General features: G+C 32.2%; 2 protein-coding genes and 1 non-coding gene across 3 annotated transcripts in view; all 3 read right to left on the bottom strand.

Annotated features, from left to right (window-relative positions):
* Nucleotides 1-3,045: 3,045 nt before the first annotated feature.
* Nucleotides 3,046-3,118, bottom strand: TRNAR-UCU (transfer RNA arginine (anticodon UCU)). Its single transcript has one exon. It is a non-coding gene; the product is annotated as a tRNA-Arg (tRNA).
* Nucleotides 3,119-11,776: 8,658 nt separating this feature from the next.
* LOC107491604 (uncharacterized) overlaps nt 11,777-25,593 on the bottom strand; it is a 15,024-nt gene continuing 1,207 nt past the window's right edge. Inside the window, exon 2 of the mRNA XM_052261885.1 lies at nt 11,777-13,167. Within this exon, the coding sequence (XP_052117845.1) occupies nt 12,602-13,167 (566 nt within the window). The 3' untranslated portion in view covers nt 11,777-12,601. The remainder of the gene's footprint in view (nt 13,168-25,593) is intronic.
* On the bottom strand, nt 17,551-19,105 carry LOC107491605 (uncharacterized). Its single transcript, XM_016112486.3, has 2 exons — nt 17,906-19,105; nt 17,551-17,807 (listed from the first exon to the last, which is right to left on the bottom strand). Exons 1-2 carry the CDS (start codon nt 18,984-18,986, stop codon nt 17,725-17,727), a joined length of 1,164 nt encoding a protein of 387 aa, XP_015967972.1. The 5' UTR covers nt 18,987-19,105; the 3' UTR covers nt 17,551-17,724.

Below are 25,593 nucleotides of genomic sequence, written 5' to 3'. Positions count from 1 at the left end.
CCAAAATTGGAATATTGCGAATTTGGACTAGATTGTATAGGAGTCTGAGAAGATGGGTTAGAAGAGCCACCAACACCAGATGAGTTATGTCTTGATGCACTGAATTGAGTTGGAAACGGCAAGGAAGTTGGAGTAACATTTCCGATAGAAGGGTTAAATATGGGTGAAAATGGAAAATGAGGTGTTTGTGAATTTTGATTTTGCGGTTGGAATATAGGAAACTGATTATTATAAGGAGCTTGAAAATTGAAATTAGAAAGATTGTGTGGATTTGGATTTTGAAATGTATTTGGTAGTGTCATGTTTTGATTTGGAACTTGAGTGTTTGAGGTTTGAGATTGTTGGGTATTTGGAATTTGAGAAAAGTTTTGTAAGTAATTGAAGAAAGAGTTGAGTTGGTTTGGATCCATTTTTTCGAAAAAAATAATAGTAGTAGAACTTTGATTTTGTAAACTTGGAAGAAAATGAGGAAGAGTAGTAGAGAGTGTGAGAATAGAAGTGTATCTAAGTGGTATATATAGAGTAACAAAATATTAATTTATTAATAATAACAGTAACATAGTAACGGCTAGTTTCCAACAGCTAATTTTACAACGGCTAATTTAATTTAATAATATAAATTATTAATTAAATAAAAATTTAATTATTTAATTAATTAATTATTATAATTATTAATAAATTAAATATGATTCTTGTGAGAGTAACCTGGATATAGCTCGGTCTCCGAAAGTCAACGCCGAGTTATTCCTTCAGCGCCGATCTATGAGCTTGAGAAATTCGAGCGTTCTATCTAGGGTGAAGGTCCTCGTTTGATATTTGCTCCAACGATAAAGCCTCTCTTTTTACTGACACACAGTAAATGAGGCTCATAGTTTTTAAACCGTTGGAGTTGCTCTAATAACACCTTTTGTTTTTTTTTTCTTACGATTTCTCCCGGTCCATTGGACTAATATATCACGAATCGAAGTTTAATTTAAAAATTTATTGTTGATCAAAAAATTGTTGTATACATAAGACGAAATTCAAATTTTAGACGCTTAAAGCAGATTAGTAAATTAACTAATAAACCAACCAAACTTAACTAATACACCTTTTGTTATATATTCTTTCCTTTTTCCTAAAGGCTCCAAAAATATGTTCAACTTCTAATTGGATCACTTGGTCGGTTAGGTACCCTCAACTTTCATGAATCTTCTCAACTTCATCAATCTTTTTAGCCTATTAATCCCAAAATCTGGAAAAGATTTTTTGCATGTAGGGTTGGTAATTCATACCTTATTCGTAGGTATTTAACTCAGTCTAATCTGTTCGAGTAGGGTAGGTTATCCGACCTGCTGCGAGTAGGGTAGAATATGGATTTAGAGTGTATTCTATCTTATTCTATCTACATCTTATATATAACACATATTTTTTAAAAATTAGGTATATAGTAAAAGAAGTGAGAGTTGAACCCACAACTTCTCTTATGTAATGACATACAATAAGTGAATAACCACCAAATTAGTTAGTTAATTTATTTAGAACATTAGTTTTTTATTTTTTATGTTATTAATATGTATAAAATTCGAAATAATTGAATTTTATATTTACTTTAAAAAAATTTGATATTTCTGCGAGTAGGATAGGATAGGGTAATATTTAAAATTTTAGGGTTCGGTTAGAGTTAGAATTGAGAGATTTTCAACCCGCAAATAGAATAGAATAAAATAGAATTTTAATAAAATTTTTAACCCGCAGATAAAGTTAGAGTAAGGTCCAAACCCTACCCTACCTTACTCATTGCCAGCCCTACTTACATGCATCAGAAAAATACTCAATATAAAGGACATGCTAAGTATTGGATTTGTGTACCATATAGCTCATGGTTTATGATCTATATAATTTGTATGTACTTATTAATTTCACTTTGGTGTATATTACTCATGGTCATGGAAGATTTTATTGTGTAATTTAAGTTGGTTATAAAAAGAAAAAGAAATATAGGGAATATTGTGGTAAAATGGGGAAAGTATAGAATCAACATAACATATACTTTACCCTAATGTGTGAAAATTGTTTTTGTTTTTATTTATTTATTTCACATGCAGAAATTTAAAGCTGCCATGTAACCATCTAGTAATCTTGTTTTGCTTTTGAAAATTAAAAAAAAAAGATGGTTAGGTGCTCAATAAAGGGATATTAAACATGCTAAACACATACATAGTTTTTTTAATGCAAAAGGGAGACATCATAATTTTACATAAGACCATAATAAGAATCACACCTAGCTAGTAGCTACTAGTTAGGCACATATATGATCAGCATGCACTTGGAATAATAATAAAAACCTTGTTAAATAATGATATATATCTTTCATGCTTATATTCATAACAATGATTCCTCATTCCAATTACTCAATTGAATGTCCTTTGTTGGTTGGTTGAATTTATTTATTTCCTGTTGTGATCCATGGGGAGCAATAGTTTATATTATGCTGCTTCTTTCTTGAGTTGGTGAAAACTTTTTGAGACACTACGCGGTTCATATGTTGTAAAGTGAATAGGCTATGCACTCTGCAATCATGTCTTTCATTTTCTTTAATTTTTACAAATTACAATCCTTACCAAAAATATTATTCGTACATTAAAATTATTAAAAATATTATTTATATATTAAAATTAGCTATTAATAAAGAGGCTAATTTTTTTTGTTATGGAAATAAAAGTGGTGATATACCTTAACATTGTAATTTTTGGTATTTTTCAAAACTGTGAAAAGTACACAAATTAGAAGGTCCGATTTCTGTACCTCAAATTTTTTAATTTTTTTTTACCGATTTGTGTACCTCTAAAAATCGAACAGTCCCTTTTTTATTATAATTAATTAACAAAGCAAAATGATGGGTATAGTCTTCTTCTTCTTTTTGGTCAGATGGGTATAACCCGGGTCTCCTTATCTTTGTAAAAAAAAAAAAAATTAATAAGTGTAGTACAAATATCTTTTTTATCCATGTAAAGCCCATTACGGCCCTTTTTGGCCCAATAAGAAAAAGAACAAATAAAAGCACACGCCCAGTGGGACTCGAACCCACAATCGCCTGATTAGAAGTCAGACGCCTTATCCATTAGGCCATGGGCGCCCTACGATGCTGGCTTTCAGAAAATGTTTATCAGACTGATTGATATAAAAATGTGTTCACATAAATATAACACGTGATATTTACCCTTATTATGTTAAGTAATTTAATAAAATATGTATGATTATTTAGTAATTTTTATTTATTATTTTTAAGTGAATAATCATCAATATTTAGTAATTTTATTTAATAATATAATTTGGGTAGTAAAAACTTAGTTGAGCCCTAAATCTATAAATGTAATAGAATAAGATCTTCTAAAATATGAGAGTTAATAAAGCGATAAAATAAGAGATTAATCATTTTTAAACTAAAATAGTAAAATTTATATATGATAAAAATTATAAATTTAATGGTGATTAATCTCTCATCTTATCATTTTGTTCATTTTTTTCTCTACAAATTCAAGTGTAATAACCTCTCACTTTACTAATTTAATATGTCAATAAGTAATTAGATGTCAATGTAATTTGTTTTCTATTGTCAATGTCAATAAATAATTAAACTTTTTTAAATTACAATTGTAATTTATGATTGAAGTCATAATTTAAATATTTTAAATGAGATAACTTTTTAGAGAATTCATAATTCAAACATAATTTTTATACACTTAATAGCTACATTCGAGTTAATACATTTAATACTATATTAAAAAAATGAACAATGCACATCATATTATTTATTTATTAATTAAATTATTACAATTCAAATTAATTTTAATAGAATAATTTAAAATTATAATTTCAATTTTATCACCTGCATAACACGAGTTATTACACTTGTATTACTAATTTTACAATCAAAATATGCCACATGTCACTTTTTCATTACAATTGAAATCAAATCTTTTCCTCTAAAATTAAAGAGTTCTTATCTCCTCTCTTCCCTTTTTCAATCTCTCTCATTTTTTCACTCACTCTATCTCTCTTATATAGTATTATCAATGATTAATTATAAATTTGATAATTAAAATGTGCAACATGATATTTTTTAATTATAATTAAAATTGAAATTGAAATATAATTATATTATTATATTAACAATCAAAATGTACTATATGACACTCTCATTAAAATTAAAATAAAATATTTTCCTTCAAAATTAATAAACTCCCTTCTTCTATTTTCTTATCTACCTTTCTTTCTTTCTCTATTTTTTCTTATCCTTCCAACTCTATATGTAATTTATATTTTATATTTTATATTTATATTATTAATTTGACAAATCAAAATATATTATTAGATATTCTTTCATTAAAATTATATATAAAGAAAAAAATTATTTTTAAATAATAAGAATAAAATTATTTATTTTTATTTATGCAATAGACTTAACACTTAATCAAATGTAAAGTATATACATTAAGTTCTTTCATAATGAATATTAAAATTAATTATTAATAAAAAATTAAACTCTTTCACATAAAAATAATAACTAAATATATAGTATATTATGTAATTCGTTTTATCTATAGAAATCATATTCTTCTTAATTGACGAAAACTTTTATCTCTTACAATTTTTTTGTAAAAATAGTTTAATTCTATAAATATTTTGTGCTATAATATATAATGTTATGACAAAGACAACGTAATTTTAAAATTCATATTTTCGTAATATTATTTCGGATAAAAACACTAGTGACTTCTAAATGAATATTAGTCAACCTCATTTTCAAGGTTAATTAGTTCTGGCTAAAGCCTATTAGGTAATATATCCATTAAAACCACTGACCGTAATGAACAATAATATTGAGCCATCAACAATATATATAGGATGTTGGGAGCTGCTGAAATTTAAGCTACTGCGATTACGATCTCGAATAAATGATTAGGATCACGAATAAATTTGTCAACATCTTGCTCTATATGCAAAATTGGATAAATTAAATGAGAAAGTTTAGATCCAAAATATATAAGTGACTAACATACAGAACAATAGCAAGTAAAATTATCATAGAAAGATCCGTAACACAAATATCTAGTATCATGAATATTTTATTGTGTTTTTTTTTTTTTTTAATTGACTCATATGCTCTTATTATTCATCTATTCTCTTTGACTAAAACTTGATATTGTCTCAATTTTGTGAATGAAAAAATTAGGAACACTATAAGTAAACAATGAAAATATTAATCAATGTAAATAATAGATATATCGAATGTTCATTTTACTAGTGTACGGATAGTTATTTTAGTATTAAAATTTAGAAAGTTAATTTGAAGGTGTAGTGTGTTTTTATTTGATTGGTGGTTGTTCATATTGTTCAACAAAAAAATTGTCTCCCTGGCATTCTCCGATTAGAAAAAGTATAACCTAAAAAAGTACATAATGATATATGAACATTAAAATCCTACTATGTCTAACTTTATTTAACAGCGGAATAAACACATCAGTATTCAAAATTTGATAAAATAAAGCATACATGAACAGGTTGAAGTTGGTCATTCTTGTTCGAATGCTGTTGTTGTTGGGTTGCTTGGATTCGTCCCACCAGCTAGCTTGGGCTCTTTTCTTGGAGGGATGCAATCTGTAACGTAATTTTGTTCTCAGGTCTTAAGAATAACAACTCTTAAAAAAAAAAAATTATTCACCAAATCAATAACAATGTTTTCGATGGAGTATTACAGAATAACAAGAAGCATGCTGACAAAAGCAACACTATACCTTGGGAGTATGGATGTTTGCGAGGCATTCCCTTGCTGAGCGAGAAAAGATAGGAAGGGAAAAGTCTAAGCCGGCATGTAACCAGCAAAGAAAAGTGAGTCATCGGATGAAATCTCACATCAATCTTATACCATTAAAATTATCATTGATGGCTATTTGATGGCTACAAATTCCAAAAGTTACTGGTCCCTAACACTCCTCGAAAAAAAAGTGTAGAGCCGTTGAAGACCGCGGTCCTCTAAGAAATAAGGCATCATATCGAAGACTCAATTCACGAGTACACGCATAGATAAGAACCTTTGCTGCTACTCCTCTTGTACCAACCCTAATTCAACTACTAAAATGCAAAGAGCAATGCTAAGAGGTCAGCAACTTTTGTGATTGGTAGCCATCAAATAGTCATCAATGATGATTTAATGGTGTGAGATTGGTGTTAGATTTCATCTAATGGCTCATTTTTTTCTACTGGTTACATGCTGGCCAAAAATCAATAAAAGATGATAAGTTGGTAACACATACTTTGCTGTTGCCAATGTCAACCAACAAATTATCAAAATAGGATGGTTGGGTCACCTCACACAACTCATTAAGGCATTGATGGCGAAGAATGCAATAATCTTTAGAATACATTCTTTTTAGAATTTGAAACAAGGTCGTCCACTGTAATGACGAACTTTAATACTTTTATAAAATTCGCTCATTGAAACGGCAAACTTTATGTTAATCAACGGTAAATTTTTTTCCGCACGTACATAGTATATATCCACATACACTGATTGCTCTCTATTCGTATTTATATTCATCTTTTCTCTTCTACATTTTTGGTTACTATATTTTTTATAATATTTGAAATACCATTATTATCAATTTATTATAATGGTAAAATTACTTTTGATGAAAATAGATCTGTTATATTTATTTTTGTACAACCAATATTTGTATACTTGTCCTTTGAAGTGAGAGAGGTAGTATTGTGGTAACTCTGAAAAATTACAAAATACTATTACACACATTAGATGGAAGTGAATGGCACTTTAATATACAAAAGGTATTTATTCTTTTATTTTCTTATTTTTTGCTCGATATTTTGTTTATATTATTTTTATATGTAAACATAATTTTTAACAATGTTTCATTTGAACAAAGTATTGAATACATAATGAAAAAGATATACGACTAATTAGAGATTGGCATAATCAATTTTCAAATGTCCATTTATTGGAGTTATTTTTTGCTTCTTTGATATTGTTGGAGTCAAAATACATATGATAACCACACTATGGGTCTTTGTTCTCAACATCTGCAGCATTTTCATCACAACCATCCTCCGGGATGTCAGCATCCACTAATACTCCATTTACCACAATCTTGGATACATCCATATCAACCAAACAAACAAACACTACACCCTATCAATCTTCTTACTTATATCAAGCTTTTTAGGTGGTTATTTGGGATTCACAAGTACCTACCAGGTAAGAATGATTATATTGCATTTAACGCATCACTTGTGATTCATTATATTTTAACATGTCCTAAAGAAGTAACTGATTCAAGTACATGGGCAACTTATATAGAGAAGTACATCATGTGGCTGATAAGTTGGCGAACTTGGTTCTTGAATCCAACCAGGATACCTTTTGCTTTGAGCATCTTCCTTCTGAGATTTCTTTAAATTTGCAAGCCGATAGTAGTGGGGTTTCTCTTTTCAGATTTAGTTTGTTTTGTTCTTTGGGCTGAAAAGCCTCAAGTGTAAAAAATTATATTGTGTTTTAGGTGTATAAGTATAACTTAAAACTCAAAAGACTATATATACAGAAAAACCATATGCACATATATTTTCTAAAAATATTGCATATGGAATGACTTTTATTCCAATTAGTTTAATTTTTTAAACTGAAATAATTTATTTTTTGTGTTTTTCACAATCCTACAATCATACAGTAAATGTAAAAAATAGTTATTTTTACTGATGTAGTATTATATAATTGGATGCACGTGTAATAATTTAATTTTTTGATTTCCATCATCTATTTAATTTAGTTTTGACTTTTGAACACTGTATTTTTTAAAAGAAATTAAAATTCTTAAAATTTCAATCAAATTGATCGAGGAACTCAAAAAATGCCTTCTAAATGAATATAGTCAACCTCATTTTCAAGGTTCATTAGTTCTGGCTAAAGACTATTAGGTAAGCTATTATCCATTAAAACCACTGACCGTAATGAACAATAATATTGAGCCATCAACAATATATATAGGATGTTGGGAGCTGCTGAAATTTAAGCTACTGCGATTACGATCTCGAATAAACATGTCAACATCTTGCTCTATATGCAAAATTGGATAAATTAAATGAGAAAGTTTAGATCCAAAATATATAAGTGAATAACATACCACTAATGCTTTCATAAGTGAAATAATAAAGCCTTTACAAGTTTAGAACAATAGCAAGTAAAATCATCATAGAAAGACCGTAACACAGAGATATCTCGTATCATGAATATTTTACTTTGTTTTTTTTTATTGAATAGGAGAGACAAAACCATTCAAAATATAAAAATTTTAATGTACATAAATAAATTTCTGCACATTTTCGTCAAAAATCCGAGATTTATAGCCAGATAGGGCAAGTATGCACTTAATTAATTCCAAGTTCCAACTATTTTTCATTTCGAACCTAACAAACAAAAAGAATTTTCCAAAGAAATGTGAAACTCTACTTAAGGATTGAAATCTCATGCAACGTAGGACCTCTCTTTTTAATGCTTAACTAACAAATGTCCTAGGTAGGATATATATAATCTGCAGCAATAACTAAGGAGCTGCAATTCACAAATCAATGAAATCACAGATGAAATTCAATCATAAGCATATTATCATGCACTCGAATTACTCCTGACTCCTGAGATTACTAAACCCAAACCAAAACCTGAGAAAATATAATGGACCCCAGCTAGCAGATCTTTACCTTATGTCACATTCTGACATTATCGCAATCACCATTTGTCTAACCTGGAAAATGTTGTAGGTTAACAGAACAATTCCAACCATTGATAATATAAAAATTATTGCTGAAAAGGATGTCATGTAAAATAGTGGACATCTCTATAACTAATTTTCTTTTTAAAAGTCTTATATCCATAGATTTGACATGTAGAAGCTACTACCACCAGAACTGTTCTTCATAAAAATCATCAAATCCAACCAATACCGCACTAAGAAAATTTCAATGTACTATTATATTCAACCACGCCTTCAGTATCCCTTCATTATTCACCAGAAGATTTGATCCCTTGATATCCCAGTACATCACACCCCTAGAAGGACAATGTCCGAGAATGGACAACAATTGCTTCATTTAACACTTAATCTGCACACCAAAAATAACCTCCTGTGTCAAATTTTGCTGTGATCTTCGTTAACTATTATCCATTAATTTAGATTTAGAAATAACATAAACAATAAATATCATGACATATATACAAATCACCAAAAAACAAATGAGAAAATTAGACAACAGCAACATCTCCTTCCCCACAAGACCCTACCATATCTTAGCATTCACCCTTTAAGTGTCAACAGGCCCCTACTGTAACCTTGGCTTTCAATCTTCCTTTAACCATAGCTTTGAAATAATGATTCAATAACTAATAGCAATTTAACCAAAAGAAATTCTAAAACCAAGGAAAAAGACTATCAAAGGCTTAAAAAGAGCAAAAGTGTCAACTGCGTTGGAAATTTGGAATCGCATATTTTCTCTATCAATAAAGGCTTATATAAATTATAATCAACATGGTACCAAAAATTTATGAAATTTAAAAATTATACAGAAACAAATTTGAATGTTTGTGGATCATATATCATTTTATAAATGCCACAATAAAATTAAGAAAAGATCAAGACATCAACAAAGGTAAAATCTATCTCAAATTCCAAACACCTTATGTGAAAATTCTTAACTTAAAAAAAAAAAGTTAAAATATAAAATTCAGAAAAGTAAAATATTAAAATATCAAAAAGAAAGAAGAGTGGAAGAAAGAGAAATAGGAATAAGCCACAAGTTAAATAGATACATCACTTATTCCTCTTGACTCATATGCTCTTATTGATTCACCTATTCTCACTAAAACTTGATATTTTCTCAATTTTGTGAATGAAAAAGATTATAACCTAAAAAAGTACAAAATGATATATGAACATTGAAATCCTACTAACATGTCTAACTTTATTTAATAGCGGAATAAACACATCAGTATTCAAAATCTGATAAAATAAAGCATACATGAACAGGTTGAAGTTAGTCATTCTTGTTCGAATGGTGTTGTTGGGTTGCTTGGATTGGTCCCACCAGATAGCTTGGGCTCTTTCCTTGGAGAGATGCAATCTGTAACGTAATTTTGTTCTCAGATCTTAAGAATAACAACTCTTTTAAAAAATAAAGAAAATTTATTCACCAAATCCCTAACAATGTTTTTGATGGATATAATTTAAGGGTAACTCTTACAGAATAACAAGATGCATGCTCACAAAAGCAACATTATACCTTGGGAGTATGGATGTTTGCGAGGTATTCCCTTTCTGAGCGAGAAAACAAAGGAGGTCCAGGGCACTTGACAGCAGTCCTCTGAGAGATTATATAGTTATTAACAAAATACATATATAGTTATTAACAAAATACTAATAATTTTAGAAACATCGTGTTAAAAGTCACATTGGAGAGAAATCTCTCAAGTCAGATAAACAAATAAATTACAACACAAATAAAGGGCAAAAAAATTGTTGCACTCATATCAACATTGGTTACTGAATACAAAGGTACGATCTTTTTCAAAAAAATTTAAATCTATTGTTTTCCTTAGTTCAAAGAATTATATTTTATATAATACATTAAATGAGACAAATACAACACAATTTTATTTTATATAACCTATTATATTATAATATTTTAGGCGATTATTCGATTAGCACAAAGTACAAAAATCTACATCAATCCACAAACTGAAAAATTTGCACAGTTGACTTATGGGTATTTCATAACTAATAAGCCTCTCAAAAATTAATTAATTTATTTAATTATTAAATTTAACAAATATAAAAAAATCCTAAACAGAACTGATCAACATGAAGAAGTTTACCGCCCTGCGCATCGCGCGGGTCTCATTCTAGTATTTTATAAAAACTCGATCATTAAATCGACTACTATGTATAATTATACGTCTTAATTTTATATTTTATATGTAATTTTACTATGGAGACTTAACTAATTTCTTAACTTATTTGTTTCTTCTCTCTTTCAGTCTTAGTTGGGAACGCTTAAACATGTTAGTCTCCTGTGCAAGGCATGTTTTCTAAGCTTGAAGCTAGGCTATGATGACTGATGAGGGCTGCATTAGATCTTGTAATGTATTATGTAACTTAAAAATTTTTCATGTACTTTCATTTTTCTTAGCTTGTTGGAAATTAAACTTGTGTTTTGTAATAAATAAAGTCTTGTATATATATAATTAAGACGCTAGAAGTGTTAAAACTGTAATAGAACTCTCAACAATGCAGCAACAATAAATGGAAGATTTTTGAGTTGGAATTTGGGAGAGAAAGAAACCGAAAGTGGTGTTGGTTGAGTCAGTAGCATACACCAGAAGCATTAAGTTTAATAAAAGTATAATATGCATATAAACAGAGTTTAGAATTAGTAAAAATTAATGATGAATAATACCTCAACTTGATTATAAATTGCTCTAAAAAGTATGGTATTTGATTAGCTTGACTCTAGTGAAAGCATTCTTAAAGTTTCTCATTAAACTTTAAAGCTTAATGTGTCAACAATGATGTATACAGTTTCTAACTCAAATTATAGACATCCTTTCAGCATTTTTCTTAGTTCATGTTAGCATTCACCTAAACATTTCATTAAAAAGAAAGATGAGAAGTTTTATGAATCCAAGAAAAATTGACATAAATCATTCATTCAACAAATTCTAAGCAATGCAGTATAAATTCTACTATCTGAAAATTCTGTCCATATATGATATCATACAATGCAATGCATACCTAAAAGAGGGTTTGATGTAGATTAATCCTACTTCCCAAAAATCCATTGCATCTTCCAAACCACTCATGACAGTAGAATCCCCTAATTCAACTAGTCCTAGATTTGTTTTGTAAACAATCCAAACAATAAATTTAGAACCCCTCCCCTAAAACCTTGATGCATCATGATTTCTACATATCCTTTGGAATTGGAGGATATATAATCTGCCCTTAAAGCTAATGTGATCTTAGCTTATGATCTATGAACTGTGGGAAACTTGGGCACACTTTGAATTCTCTGAAGGACTCCTCTGCCTTGTTAATGGTAAATATTTGAAGCATTGAGTCATAGTGCAAAATACTCAGTTCTAAAAATATAAAGACAAGTGACAACAAGAAAGGAGATGTTCAGTTATATAATCACTTGACATACCAAGCCTTCAATTTTCATAAGGCTGCAAAAGTTGGTCCAGTTGTTCCTTCAGCTGTGATCGCTCCTGCGCAAGTGTTTGGAGCTTTTGAAATTGTTTCAACTCTACAGCATGAAGTTGTCTGGTTCGAGCTTCAAGATTAATTTTTTCTTTTGACAAAGATAGAACTTCTTTGTCAAGCAGTTGTTTCCTGTGTTTAAGTTTTTGAAAAGGACCTTGAAGGAGATTTTCATTCTGTTCGATCTCAACAAGTTCTTTAATTGTTGTAGTTCGACAGAAGCAGCATTTAAATGGGAATCTAATGTAAGAATTTTTTTTCCTTTTTACTAGTCAGGGAGGCACCCACTTTGATATCATTCATTCATTCTCTTTGACATCACAACCTTCCTCCGGGATGTCAGCATCCACTAATACTCCATTTACCACAATCTTGGATACATCCATATCAACCACGTTAACCTCCGGCGCACGAGCCTTAATTTGACTTATAGCACGATCAAACCCTTTCCCAAACATCTCAAAAGCCATTGGCTCCTTTGAATTTTTAGCATCCTTTAATGCATTCTCCAGCTCACCCACCTTTAGAGTTAATGCCTCAATCTTCTCATCGCGTCCCTTCAATTGAGACTGCAAAGTAGCTATCTGTTTTACCATTTCCTCTGACTCTTTTTCCTTCGCCTTCAAAGCCTCAGTCATGTCCTTCATATCCAATTCTCTAGCCTTATCCTTCAATTGAGAAACCTCCAGGTACTTATCAAGACCTACAACAGCTGACTCTAGCTTTGTTCTCTGTAAACTAATCTCCTTAGATTGAGCAACCTTGACCACATTATCACCTTCTGTCGAAGGGCCGTCCTTCCCGGATGACCTCTTCCTGGAAAAGGCCTCCAGAGATGCCGAAGTCAGGGTGGGAACTTCCTCACCTGGCAATATAAATCAAACAACCATGAGAACATAAGCACACTGCTGAGCGAGAAAAGAAAGGAGGTGCAGAGCACTTGAACACCGATGTCCTCTAAGAAATAAGGCCTCATATTGAAGACTCGATTGACGAGTACACGCAGAGATAAGAACCTTTGCTGCTGCTCCTCTTGTACCAACCCTAATTCAACTACTACAATGCAAAGGGATGGAATGCGTTCTGCGAGACCAACGATCATAACGCATACTTTGCTGTTGCCAAGGTCAACCACGTTGAGATTTGAGCACCCATCATCAAAGTAGGATGGTTGGATCGCCTCATTCAACTCATCAAGGCGTTGATCGCGAAGAATACAATATTGATTATCCACCAGCAAAGCGTGTATGTCATATTTCACACCATGTCCGTAAAGAGCCTCCAGGTTCCATGTCAGCACCACACTGCGATCGTCTACATCCCCAAGGGACGACACACCCAAGAAAACAATATAAGAAGGAAGAGAAAGTGCATCCTCCAGTTTAATCCAATTTTTAGGTTCGGGGTCGTAGACAAAGGCAACTCCTGGTCCGGTCCAAGGATACAGGAGGAGCTTGTCATTCAGCACGAAACCATAAGGCAAATCATTATGAGACTCGACTTCGGTTGGAGGAGCAGGCATGGAATGCCAGTTCGGGGAACCGAGACGGGGACTTAAAACCCATAACCCCGTCTTTCTTGCTACCTCTGGTGCCGCACCATGCTCCAGCAAGTAAACGTCATCTTTAATGTTTGCAAGGAAAGTGAAGAAGCCGGTCGGTAGCGGAGGGATTGCGCCCGTCGCTACTGCCTCAGATATGTCCAACGTGTTGCCGCCGACATAGGAGATTTGGTAGATCCTGGTGCCAGAATCGGTTTGATTACCGACTAAGAAAAGTTTCGAGTCGAAGATAAAGTAGTAAGGCACCGTGTTGGACTCTGGAAGATTCAAACGGAAATCAATCGGAGCCTGCTCAAGATGGGATTTCCAATCCCTATCCTGATTCTTCCCCAAATTTTCTAACTTGTCAACGCGGATGCCAAAGATGTAGTCGTCTGTCACCATCCACAGGCATTCTCCTGTTTCCGCCGACTCCATCATCAACAATATCAACACACAGAACAAAGGATTTATTTGTTTGTTATGTTCATATAAATCCCGTTTCGGTTATAGAAGATTGGATGCAAACCCCGTTTTTTCTCACAGCCAATCCTTTGGTTTCAGATATGTCTTTAAAAAAATTAAGATAAACTTTATTAAATATGTTCCGGAAAATTTTCTGAAATAAATTTAAAAATTATTTATTTTTGAAAAGAAATAATTTTATCTATAATTTTTAGAATATATATTTTTTTAGAATTTGAAGTAACTACAATAACGAACTTGTTTATTATTATAAACTTCAATATTTTATTCTTATTTTTGCTCGGTATTTGTACACATGACTTTTAATAATGTTTCATTTGACTAAGGTATCGAACACGTGATGACAAAAATATTAGGGGTTGGCATAATTGTTTTCCAAATGTCCATATCCAAATGTCCATTTGGTAGAGTTATTTTTGTTTTCTGTTGATATGTGTGCAGCTATATCGTCAAAAGTTGGTGATAAGAATGCATCATTTGCAGCAATAAGAACAAACATTAGAAAGTTGATGGTTGATTTGAACATGACACTAGAGGGGAATCAAGGCGAGTCAAATCCTAATGATTATAATGATGTGTGTTGGAAGTAGATCATGAAAGTCATGATGGTTCTACTATTGGAGACCCAATGCAAGATCATTATCAAATTCATCTTATGTCTGATGATAAAGATGTAGATGCTAAACTAGTGGACATACCTGAGGAGGAACATGAGGAGTTAAACGACTTCACAATGTCACAAGTTTCGCTAACTTAGCCTGCTATTTCCAGACCATATGATCATCTTACTCACTATTCGACGTTGAACCTTGACGCAATGAATGGAGATTGGTCTTTTGGTCAAGGAGGGTCCGAGGATAATCCAACGCATGATTTTGAGATTGGGCAACAATTCGACAACAAAGAAGTTGTAATGGCGGTAAAGATGTATAGCATCAAGCGAGCTGTGGAGTATAAGATAGTAGAAAGTAACCACTTTGAAGTATGATATATACTATACTCAGATTAGGTCGAGATGTCAATAGAACATATGCATTGCATGTCGTCAAAAACAAGAAAAATGGGAGATTAGGAGATGCAGTGGTCCTCATTCTTGCATGCAAACTACACTAGGCCAAGATCATGGAAGGTTGGATTCGAAGGTGATAGCTGAACACGTACTCTCTATGGTGAAGACAGATCCTACGATCAATATAAGAGTTCTCCAAAAAGCAGTTGAGAATCATTTTGGTTACAAAACATCTTATAAAAAAGTTTGACTTGCAAAGCAGAGAATAATTACAAAGATTTATGGTGATTGAAAAACATCATATAACAAACTTTTTAGATGATTATTTGCAATGCAAATATACCTATGAGGTAAGATTGATTATATTGCATTTAACGCATTACTCGTGGTTCATTATATTTTAACATGTCCTATCAAAGTTACTGATTCAAGTATATGGGCAACTTATATAGAGAAGTACATCATGTGGCTGATAAGTTGGCAAACTTGGTTCTTGAATCCAACCAGAATACCTATGCTTTGAGCATCTTCCTTCTGAGATTTCTTTAAATTTGTAAACTGGTAGTAGTGATGTTTCTTTTTTCAGATTTAGTTTGTTTTGTTCTTTGGGCTGAAAAGCCTCATGTATATATATATATATATAGTAGAAATACATTTTATCCTTTTAAAAGAATAAAATAAGTATCTGACTATCTGTATCACTAAATTACAATAACTTTAAAGAGATTATTTTCTTCGTGAAACAGTTTTATAAGATTATTTAATTACATACTATTAAATGTAAATTTTTAAAAATAATGAATATAATCGAGTCATAAACTTTTTAAATCTTTTTGAACCATAACACTGATATATCTTGTGGAATACATAATGAAACTTTTTTGTGTATAGACACAGGGGCAGAGCCACATATAACCAAAGGGGGGCAATGGCCCCTCCCAAACTTTAAATTTTCTTTATAAATTGTGTACAAATTTTATTTTAGCCCCCCTTAAAAATTTTATTTTACTCTTTTTCTATTACAAGATTAATTTTTGGCCCCTCCCTCAACTTCAACCTAGCTTCACCCCTGTATAGACATATAGATAGTGTAGTTAGTTGAGGTGTTAGTTATTAGTTAAGCTGTTAAGCACCCTTGTGAAAGTTTGTTAATACACATTCTAAGATGGAAGGGCTATTCCATCATCGCAATATTATACATCAATACTTGAAATGAGTCAAAGTCCACCAAGCATCTTTACTCAAACCACTACCAACCGATCAAATATAAAATCTAAGGAAATTCATAGAAACATAAGCTCTTTTTTTCAGTTATTAGATACTAACAAATATTAATATTCTACAATAGATACAAAAGCTTTAAAGAGTAATAAGCTAAATTTCAAGTAGCTAATTTGCAAATAAAGTAAATTTTTTTATCTACAAAGTTCACTTGAACCAAAACATAACATATTAACATAGAATTGTTGCAGTGAATCCTCCCTCACTGCATGAACTATGCAACAATTAGAAGGGTTTGATATTAGCTTCTTATCTTTCAATAATATGACATTATTATGCTCAGTGTGCACTAAGTGTTCACATACTGGTGACTGCTCATAGAAGCAAAGAAGCTGAACAGAAGAGAACATTATTTGAAATATAATGAGAAATAATGAAGGAGCTCAATTCTTTTTCTTTTTTTTCAACTCAATTTCAATCTCACCCAATATACAACGCAAGCGAAGGAGTTGAAGATAATGTTATGTATCTTCAGGCTTGAGTGTTAGCATCTTAATTATTACCAAATGTAGTCTCTTCTTGTAGGTTCCTGTCTCATTCAAATTCAACATTTCTTTCATATAAACACTAATTAGCTAATAGCTACTCCACAATCTTAAAATCTTCTAAAAAAACATGTTGACTCCTTTGGCAATAATGACAAAAATATGTGATTCAACAATTCTTTTAAATTAGGATTTATAGTTAATAAAGAAAAGAACTAATCACCAAATAAAAAAAAGGAAATATAGAAAGCTTTGATATTTTTAGCTTTTGTAGAAAATTGAGGTTAACTACAATGATCTTGTGTATATCCTAACATATGAAAATATGAAAACCACTATGATACGCAATTAGGATTATGTTGGGAGGAAGATTTGAGAGATAGGATAGAATAAGAATTTTTCTAATTAAAAGCAAGTAGAGAGAAGAGAGAGTAGAGAGAATCCCAATTATGGACAAAGGGGAAAGGAATCCATTATTAAAATTATCCATTACCATTTAGGCATTTGCATTCTTCCTAATATCTATTTACAGTAGTTCAATTACCAGTAAAGCTCCAAACATAGAAATGTCTAACTGAGAGATCTGATAAAATAAAGCATACATGAACAAGGTGAAGTTAGTCATTCTTGTTCAAATGATGTTGTTGGGTTGCTTGGATTGGTCCCACCAGCTAGCTTGGGGACTTTCCTTGGAGAGATGCAATCTGTAACATAATTTTGTTGTGAGGTCTTAAGAATAACAAGTCTTTTAAAAAATAAAGAAAATTTATTCACCAAATCTCTAACAAAAGCAACATTATACCTTTGCTGAGCGAGAAAATAAAAGAGGTGCAGGGCACTTGAAGACTGCGGTCCTCTAAGTTATCAGGCACCATATCGAAGACTCGATTGACGAGTACACGCACAGATAAGAACCTTTGCTGCTCCTCCTCTTGTACCAACCCTAATTCAACTACTAAAATGCAAAGGGATGGAATGCGTTCTGCGAGACCACCGATCATAACGCATACTTTGCTGTTGCCAAGGTCAACCAAGCTGAGGTCTGAGTCCGAAGCTTTAAAGAAGGATGGTTGGATCGCCTCACACACCTCATCAAGGCGTTGACGGCGATGAACACGATAATCTTGATTATCCACCAGCAAAGCGTGTATGTCATATTTCACACGAGATCCGCCGGGAAGACTCTTCATTCTCCCTGTCAGCACCACGCTGCGATCGCCTACATCCCCAGGGGGCGACACTAACACAAAGGATGGGAGAGAATGATGATCAGAAAAAGAAAATATGGACTCCAGTCTAGTCCATTTGTTGGCTGGGGGGTCGTAAACATAGCTAATTCCTCGTGCGGGCAAGGGACACAGGAACAGCTTGTCTTTCAGAACGAAACCAAAAGGACAACCAAGATTATCAGAGTCGTATTCGGTTGGAGGAGCGGACACAGAAACCCATTCCCTGGAATTGGAACGTAAAACCCATAACCCCGTACCACATAATCCCTGTGCGTCAAGCTGCCCCACGAAGTAAACGTCACCTTTAATGTTTGCAATGTAATTCGGGAAGCCGGTCGGTACCGGAGGGATTGCGCCCGTCGCTACCGCCTCAGATATTTCCACCGTATCGCCGCCGACATAGGAGATTTGGTAGATCTTCGTGCCAGAATCGTTTGGCTCAGTGGTTAAGAAAAGTTTCGAGGCGAAGATAAAGGGAGACATGTTGACCTCTGGAAGCTCCAAATGGAAATCAAAGGGAGCCCGCTCAAGATGGGATTTCCAATCCCTAACCTCATTCTTCCCCAATTTTTCTAACTTCTCAATGCGGATGCCAAAGATTTTGTTGTCTGTCACCATCCACAGGCATTCTCCTGTTTCCGCCGACTCCATCATCAACAATATGAACACACAGAACAAAGGATTTATTTGTTTGTTATATAGAAGGCAGACGTAGGCTAGGGTTTCGGACTTTCGGTTATAGAAGATTGGATGCAGAGACCCCGTTTATATCCAAGAAAAATTGACATAAATCATTCATTCAACAATGCGTATCTAAAAGATATTAAATCACTTTTTTACCTTAGTCCATCACGACCCACAAATTCAACCCATCACACAAATTTAATTATAATTTTAGTCTTTATTTTATCTTATAATTTATCTTTATCTTTATCTCTATCTTATCTTTATCTTGTCTTTATTTATTTTTATTTTTTATAAACCAATATTTTATATATACTTAATTTTATCTTTATAGTATATCATTTAATCAATCAACAATCAATAAAATTTTTTATCCTTTTTTTTATTATTATTTTTTCACAATTTTATTATCCTTGCGTACTCTTTCTATTTTATTAAAAGAGGGGGTTTGAATTTGATGTAGATTAATCCTACTTTCCAAAAATCCATTGCATCTTCCAAATCACTCATGACAGTAGAATCCCCTAATTCAACTAGTTCTAGATTTGTTTTGTGAATAATCCAAACTAATAAATTTAGAACCCCTCCCCTAAACCCTTGATGCATCATGATTTCTACATATCCTTTGGAATTGGAGGATATATAATCTGCCCTTAAAGCTAATGTGATCTTAGCTTATGATTTATGAACCGTGGAAAATTTGGGCACATTTTGAATTCTTTGAAGGACTCTTCCATTTCCTTTATTGGGATTATAATCATTATATGACTGAACGGGTCCATGTGTTATAAAAATATATCAATTAATATTCATATTAATTTAATATTTTTAATATGTCAATAAATAATTAGATGTTAATGTAATTTTTTTTTCTATTATCAGTGTATAAAAATTAAATCACATATATAACAAAAGTAGATGATATGATATTTATTTGAGTTTTTTTTTCTTTTGCAAATTAAAAAAGATAAATAAATAAGTTAAATATAAAAATGTTGTGTTTTATATTAAATGTATAACTTAAAAGACTAACTATAATAAATAAGTAAAACTTATAGAAATATATTGTGTTTTAGATGTATAACTTAAAACTCAAAAGATTATATATACAGAAAAACCATATACACATATTTTCTGAAAAATATTGCATATGGAATTACTTTTACTCCAATTAGATTAATTTTCTAAACTGAAATAATTTATTTTTTACATTTTACATAATCATACAATCACATACATTCTTTTAAATTATCATTTGCGCAAGTAATATAAAATGTAGTTATTTTTACTAATGTAACGTTATATAATTGGATGCACGTGTAATAATTTAATTTTTTATTTCGATAGACAATTTTATTTAGTTTTGAACACCCCTATTTATTATTATTTATATTTTTTAAAAGAAATTAAAAGTCTTAAAATTTCAATCAATTGTTCGAGGAACTCAAAAAATGCCTTGTAAATGAATAGTCAACCTCATTTTCAAGGTTAATTAGTCCTGGCTAAAGCCTATTAGGTAAGCTATTATCCATTAAAACCACTAACCGTAATGAACAATAATATTGAGCCATCAATAATATATATAGAATGTTGGGAGCTGCTGAAATTTAAGCTACTGCTGATTAGGATCACGATCACGAATAAACATGTCAACATCTTGCTCTATATGCAAAATTGGATAAATTAAATAAGAAAGTTTAGATCCAAAATATATAAGTGAATAACATACCACTAATGCTTTCAAAAGTGAAATAATAAAGCCTTTAGAAGTTTAGAACAATAGCAAGTAAAATCATCATAGAAAGACCCGTAACACAAATATCTGGGTATCATGCATATTTTATTGTGTTTTTTTTTATTGAATAGGAGAGACAAAACCATTCAAAATATAAAAATTTTAATGTACATAAATAAATTTTAATTCCAAGTTCCAACTATTTTTCATTTTTTGAACATAACAAACAAAAATTTTTTTTTCTAAGAAATGTGAAACTCTACTTATCATTACCATTTACATTCTTCCTATATCTATTTATAATAGTTCAATTACTAGTAAAACTCATCTTAGTTGGGCCTTGGGCCACTTTTGACTCGTTACAGATTACTGCATTTCACCTGCAAGATGCACACAAGACAAGAGACATATTTTGTAATAAGTAACATTTAAAAGTTAATGGCAAATCTTTAAATGGAGCTCAGTACTGCCACGGATTAGTCTTTGAATTGCCAGATCGGAGGATACCGTGAGAAACAAAAAAAACATCTAAAATAATTAATATCCCACCAAGTCACCAACTACATAAATAAAATTTTAACACAATAATCTAAAACCAACAAAAAGCAGCAGCCTAGTAAGCATGCCACACAGAGCAGGCAGCAATATATTGGCATAAAAAGCCTGCACTGCAGATATGAATATAAGAAGAGAGAAAAATTAGAAGATCCAATTTATTTATAATGGAGAATTACCTCCAATGAACTTTTTTTTGGAAGGAACATTCATCGAATTGATCATCACTTGTAATGTTATTCAAATTGTCTGTAAGACAGAATCCATAAACAATCAATAAGGTAACTATTTTATTGTGCAAGAAGATGGAAACAAAAGGAGATATTTTCAGTTTGTGTTTTTAAAATTTTGGGTTTTCAATTGGAAACAAAAAACAAATACCCTCAGTTTAATTTATAGAAATACAAAAGAGAACAGGTAGTATGAAATTTCTATGACACGATTAATTTGAGGGCATAAATAAAATATCAATTGCTGATTAACATTTTGGTTGATTTGATTTTGAATAAGAAAACCCGATTCAAGAATTTTGAAGAAATAAGTGGAGAAATAAAATGCCATGTTGCAAAGAAACGGTGGAGATGCAGACTGCTAAATTGACATGTACCTTATGGCTCTAATTTATGGGGTTTTCAATTTTAGAGTATGATCATTTTGCTTAAACAATAAAGTCTCCCTACGAGGAAAGCAAACCTGTGTGACACCCAAGGCACCTCATGAAACATCTTTTAATCAAACAAAACAGCAAAGGCAGAACAAAGGAAGGAAAATGCACATAAATACACCAATATCCTGCTTATGTAAATATGTACTTGATCAAACTTACGCATCCATGCACAAGAACCTTCAAAATTCTGTGGCTTTATTATTATTATTATTCATATGACAAACCTCTGGTGCCATCCATCTATATATGTCCCAGTTTCTGCTGTTTGAGGAAACGAGCAACGCCAAAATCTGCTACTTTAACAACCTAATAAGAAAAACAAATATATTTAATAAAATAATTTGATAGTAAATACACAAAAACAAGCACAACAATAAAATTTCAAAATTGCATGTAAGAGAGGACACTGTTTCTATAAGCTTAATTGGCCCCAAAAATCCAAGTAACTAGAATGCTAGTAAATGAATCCCGTGAAAGTACTACAAAGGGTGCAGTTAAACCAAGAGACAAACAAGGCTGGCACAAAAAAGCTTTAAAATTAGAGAAAATTCCTAAACATTCTACCAAAGATTAGTTTATCACCACATAAGTTAGAATACTTGGCATATAATTATTCTCAAATATATCACAGTAGTTTACCGTATTAATCCTAATGAGGGCCTAAAAGATAGGATGAATTCTGTTACTGTATTGTCACATTTTTGCAAAACGCATGACCGCACCAGCTCTTGAACAGGCTCAAAATTAAGCAAATCTATGACTATTATTGATGAGGTAAGTAGACATTGAGCCTTGCCTTTCATGGCCCGGCCCGGCCCGAAGACCCGGTCCGGTCCCGAGCATTTTAGGGTCTAATTTGGTGTGATTTCATTGGGTCTAGGGTCGGGTAAGGGTTTCAAAAATAGAGCCGGTCATTATTTCGGGTCGAGTCCGGGCCATGGCTCGGGTCACCTGAAGTCGCCCCGGTGGCCCGGTCATCATACACAATTAATATCTTGTGTTATTAGTGATGGATGATGGCTATTCTTATGTGGAATTTAAGTATTGTAAACCTTAATATTTTGTGTTATTAGTTATTATAAAACTATAAGTTAATGTTTTATGTTTAAAATGCATAAAATTTTAGACTAATACATAATGTTGTATTATTTGTATTGATTTAAATATTTGGTATTATTATACAATATTAGTATTTGATTATGATTATGCTTTAATTTTAGAGAAGAGTTGATTCTTGTTTTTCTAAGTGAATTTTACCATGTCAAATAATAGTTGGAGTTTTGGAAATTTGGATATTTTCACATGCTAACTTATAAGAAGGTATCAAGGTAATGCAATGTTAATGACCCGGTTTCCATCCAGTTTTTACCCGATATAATCGTGGCCCGAAAGTGTATAGGTTCCATCGGGTCTAAGGCCGGTTCGAGTCTAATAAATAGACCCGGTATATATTTTGGGTCGAATCTGGATCACATCAAACCCGATTTCATCCGGCCCATTCATACCCCTACTTGCCTTTACAAAGGAATTCATCTAACTGAAAGATAATTGCATGCATATGGATTATTAGTGCTGTTTACGGAATATAATTATTAGTTTCCATAAATTCTTACATTGCTGTATCCATCAGCAGATTTGCAGTCTTCAGTAAAATCAACCGAATTAAACAACAATTACACAAAGGGAATGGTCTCCAGTAGAAGTAAGGTGCGTTCTCTGGTAGCATTGAGTTTACGGTGGCTAAGCTGGCTACATTAAATACATCTATGAGAAAGAGACACGTGGAAGCTAGTTTTACTGTTGACTATTCCTTGACTGGGTTAAGATGCAGTGAAATTATTAACACGATACAGTAATTGTTTAGTTTTGCTGTGGTTAAGTAATAAACATTAGAAAAGACAAATTGAAAAAATTTCAAAATAAAAATAAAAATTAAGAAAATCATTTTTTGGGTTCCATTTGTTGTCACTGCCACACTTGGAAGGCTTTGGTGGCTTTGGTTTGAAACTCTTGGCGGCTCGTTGAGAGTGGAATCGCCGCAAGCAGCGGCCCCAATAATATGGAACCAACCACACTAGTCCACTCTGCTTATTGGCAACCTAAACTGGTCGTCTCTTCCTCCATCGCCGCCACCTGATAACTTTCCGCTGGTCCTCTCTTCCGTCATTTCTCCGCTCCTTATCCTAGCAATGATCTCTACTCTCGTCCAACTACAATGCCAAATCCATGCTCATTTTCGGCCACAATAACGAGTCTCACACTTGTATGAAATTAACAACTAACCCCCTTCAATAAAATTGTCCCAGCAATTTTGTCGCTGAGAATTTTCCATGGCTGCAAAATTTCACACCCTCTTTCCTACACAATTTCACCTGCACCTCCAACACATGGAATTTCAAGTTTGAGGTAGAGAACCAAAACAATTTGCAACATCATATAGTATATTACATCAATTTTCCTGTATTTGTGGCTTGTGTTCGTGCACCTCAAAACTGCCGCCGACAATGAACAATTGCTTCCACACCACTGGTATTGTGGAAGCATTTAATCCAACATGCAATTACTGTTTTAGCCTTATCCATTTTTTAAAATTCTTTATTTATTTTTGCAGTAAAAATTGTTTATTATTATCCTTGGACTGTACATAATATAGTTTACCTTATAAGTACATAGATAATGACCTTGTGAAACCTTACAACGGTCGTATCTTTATTGGCAGGTCAACACCTAGCCATCTATAGTCACCGTAAACAAAGCCACCAGAGTCGTCGCCATTTATATTTGGTATTACATTACATATGATCTCTTATCAAACCAACAAACAAAAAGTTGGAAAACAACACGAACAAGTCGGACCTCAAATTTGATTTCTAACGGCAATAGCTCAGTGAAGCAAATCATGCAAACAAATGAAAAAGTAAAACAATAGCCGAACTGGTATTCATCAAAAATCCAGAAGCAAAATACTTAGAATCCAACATACTACATCATCATCCATACTAACAGCAAATAATTAAAATACATATGATAACCACCACACTATGGGTCTTTCTTCTCAACATCCGCAGCATATTCATCACAACCATCCTCCAAGATGTCAGCATCCACTAATACTCCATTCACCACAATCTTGGATACATCCATATCATCCACATTAACATCCGGCGCAAGAGCCTTAATTTGACTTGTAGCACGATCAAATCCACGATCAAACCCTTTCCAAAACATCTCACCGACCTTTAGAGTTAATGCCTCAATCTTCTCATCGCGTTCCTTCAATTGAGACTGCAAAGTAGTTATCTGTTTTACCATTTCCCCTGACTCTTTTTCCTTTGGCTTCAAAGCCTCGGTCATGTCCTCCATACCCAATTCTCTAGCCTTATCCTTCAACTGAGAAACCTCCAGGTACTTATCAAGACCTACAACAGCTGACTCTAGCTTTCTTCTCCTTAAACTAATCTCCTTAGATTGAGTAACCTTGACCATATTATCTTTATCACCTTCTGTCGAAAGGTCGTCCTTCCCGGATGACCTCTTCCTGGAAAAGGCCTCCAGAGATGCCGAAGTCCGGGTGGGAACTTTCTCACCTACCAATATAAATCAAACAACCATGAGACTAT

The sequence above is a fragment of the Arachis duranensis genome, chromosome 5 (genome assembly GCF_000817695.3).
Source record: "Arachis duranensis cultivar V14167 chromosome 5, aradu.V14167.gnm2.J7QH, whole genome shotgun sequence".
NCBI classification, from domain to species: domain Eukaryota; kingdom Viridiplantae; phylum Streptophyta; class Magnoliopsida; order Fabales; family Fabaceae; genus Arachis; species Arachis duranensis.
This window is presented reverse-complemented; position numbering and strand designations above follow the sequence as displayed.

What these genes read in the sequence shown, in the direction of transcription:
- LOC107491605 (XM_016112486.3), bottom strand. Translation starts at nt 18,986, where the DNA reads ATGATGGAGTCGGCGGAAACAGGAGAATGCCTGTGGATGGTGACAGAC. An exon ending in TATTTTCTCGCTCAGCAAAG is followed by an intron (nt 17,808 to 17,905) that starts GTATAATGTTGC and finishes ATTATGTTACAG; the next exon opens with ATTGCATCTCTCCAAGGAAA.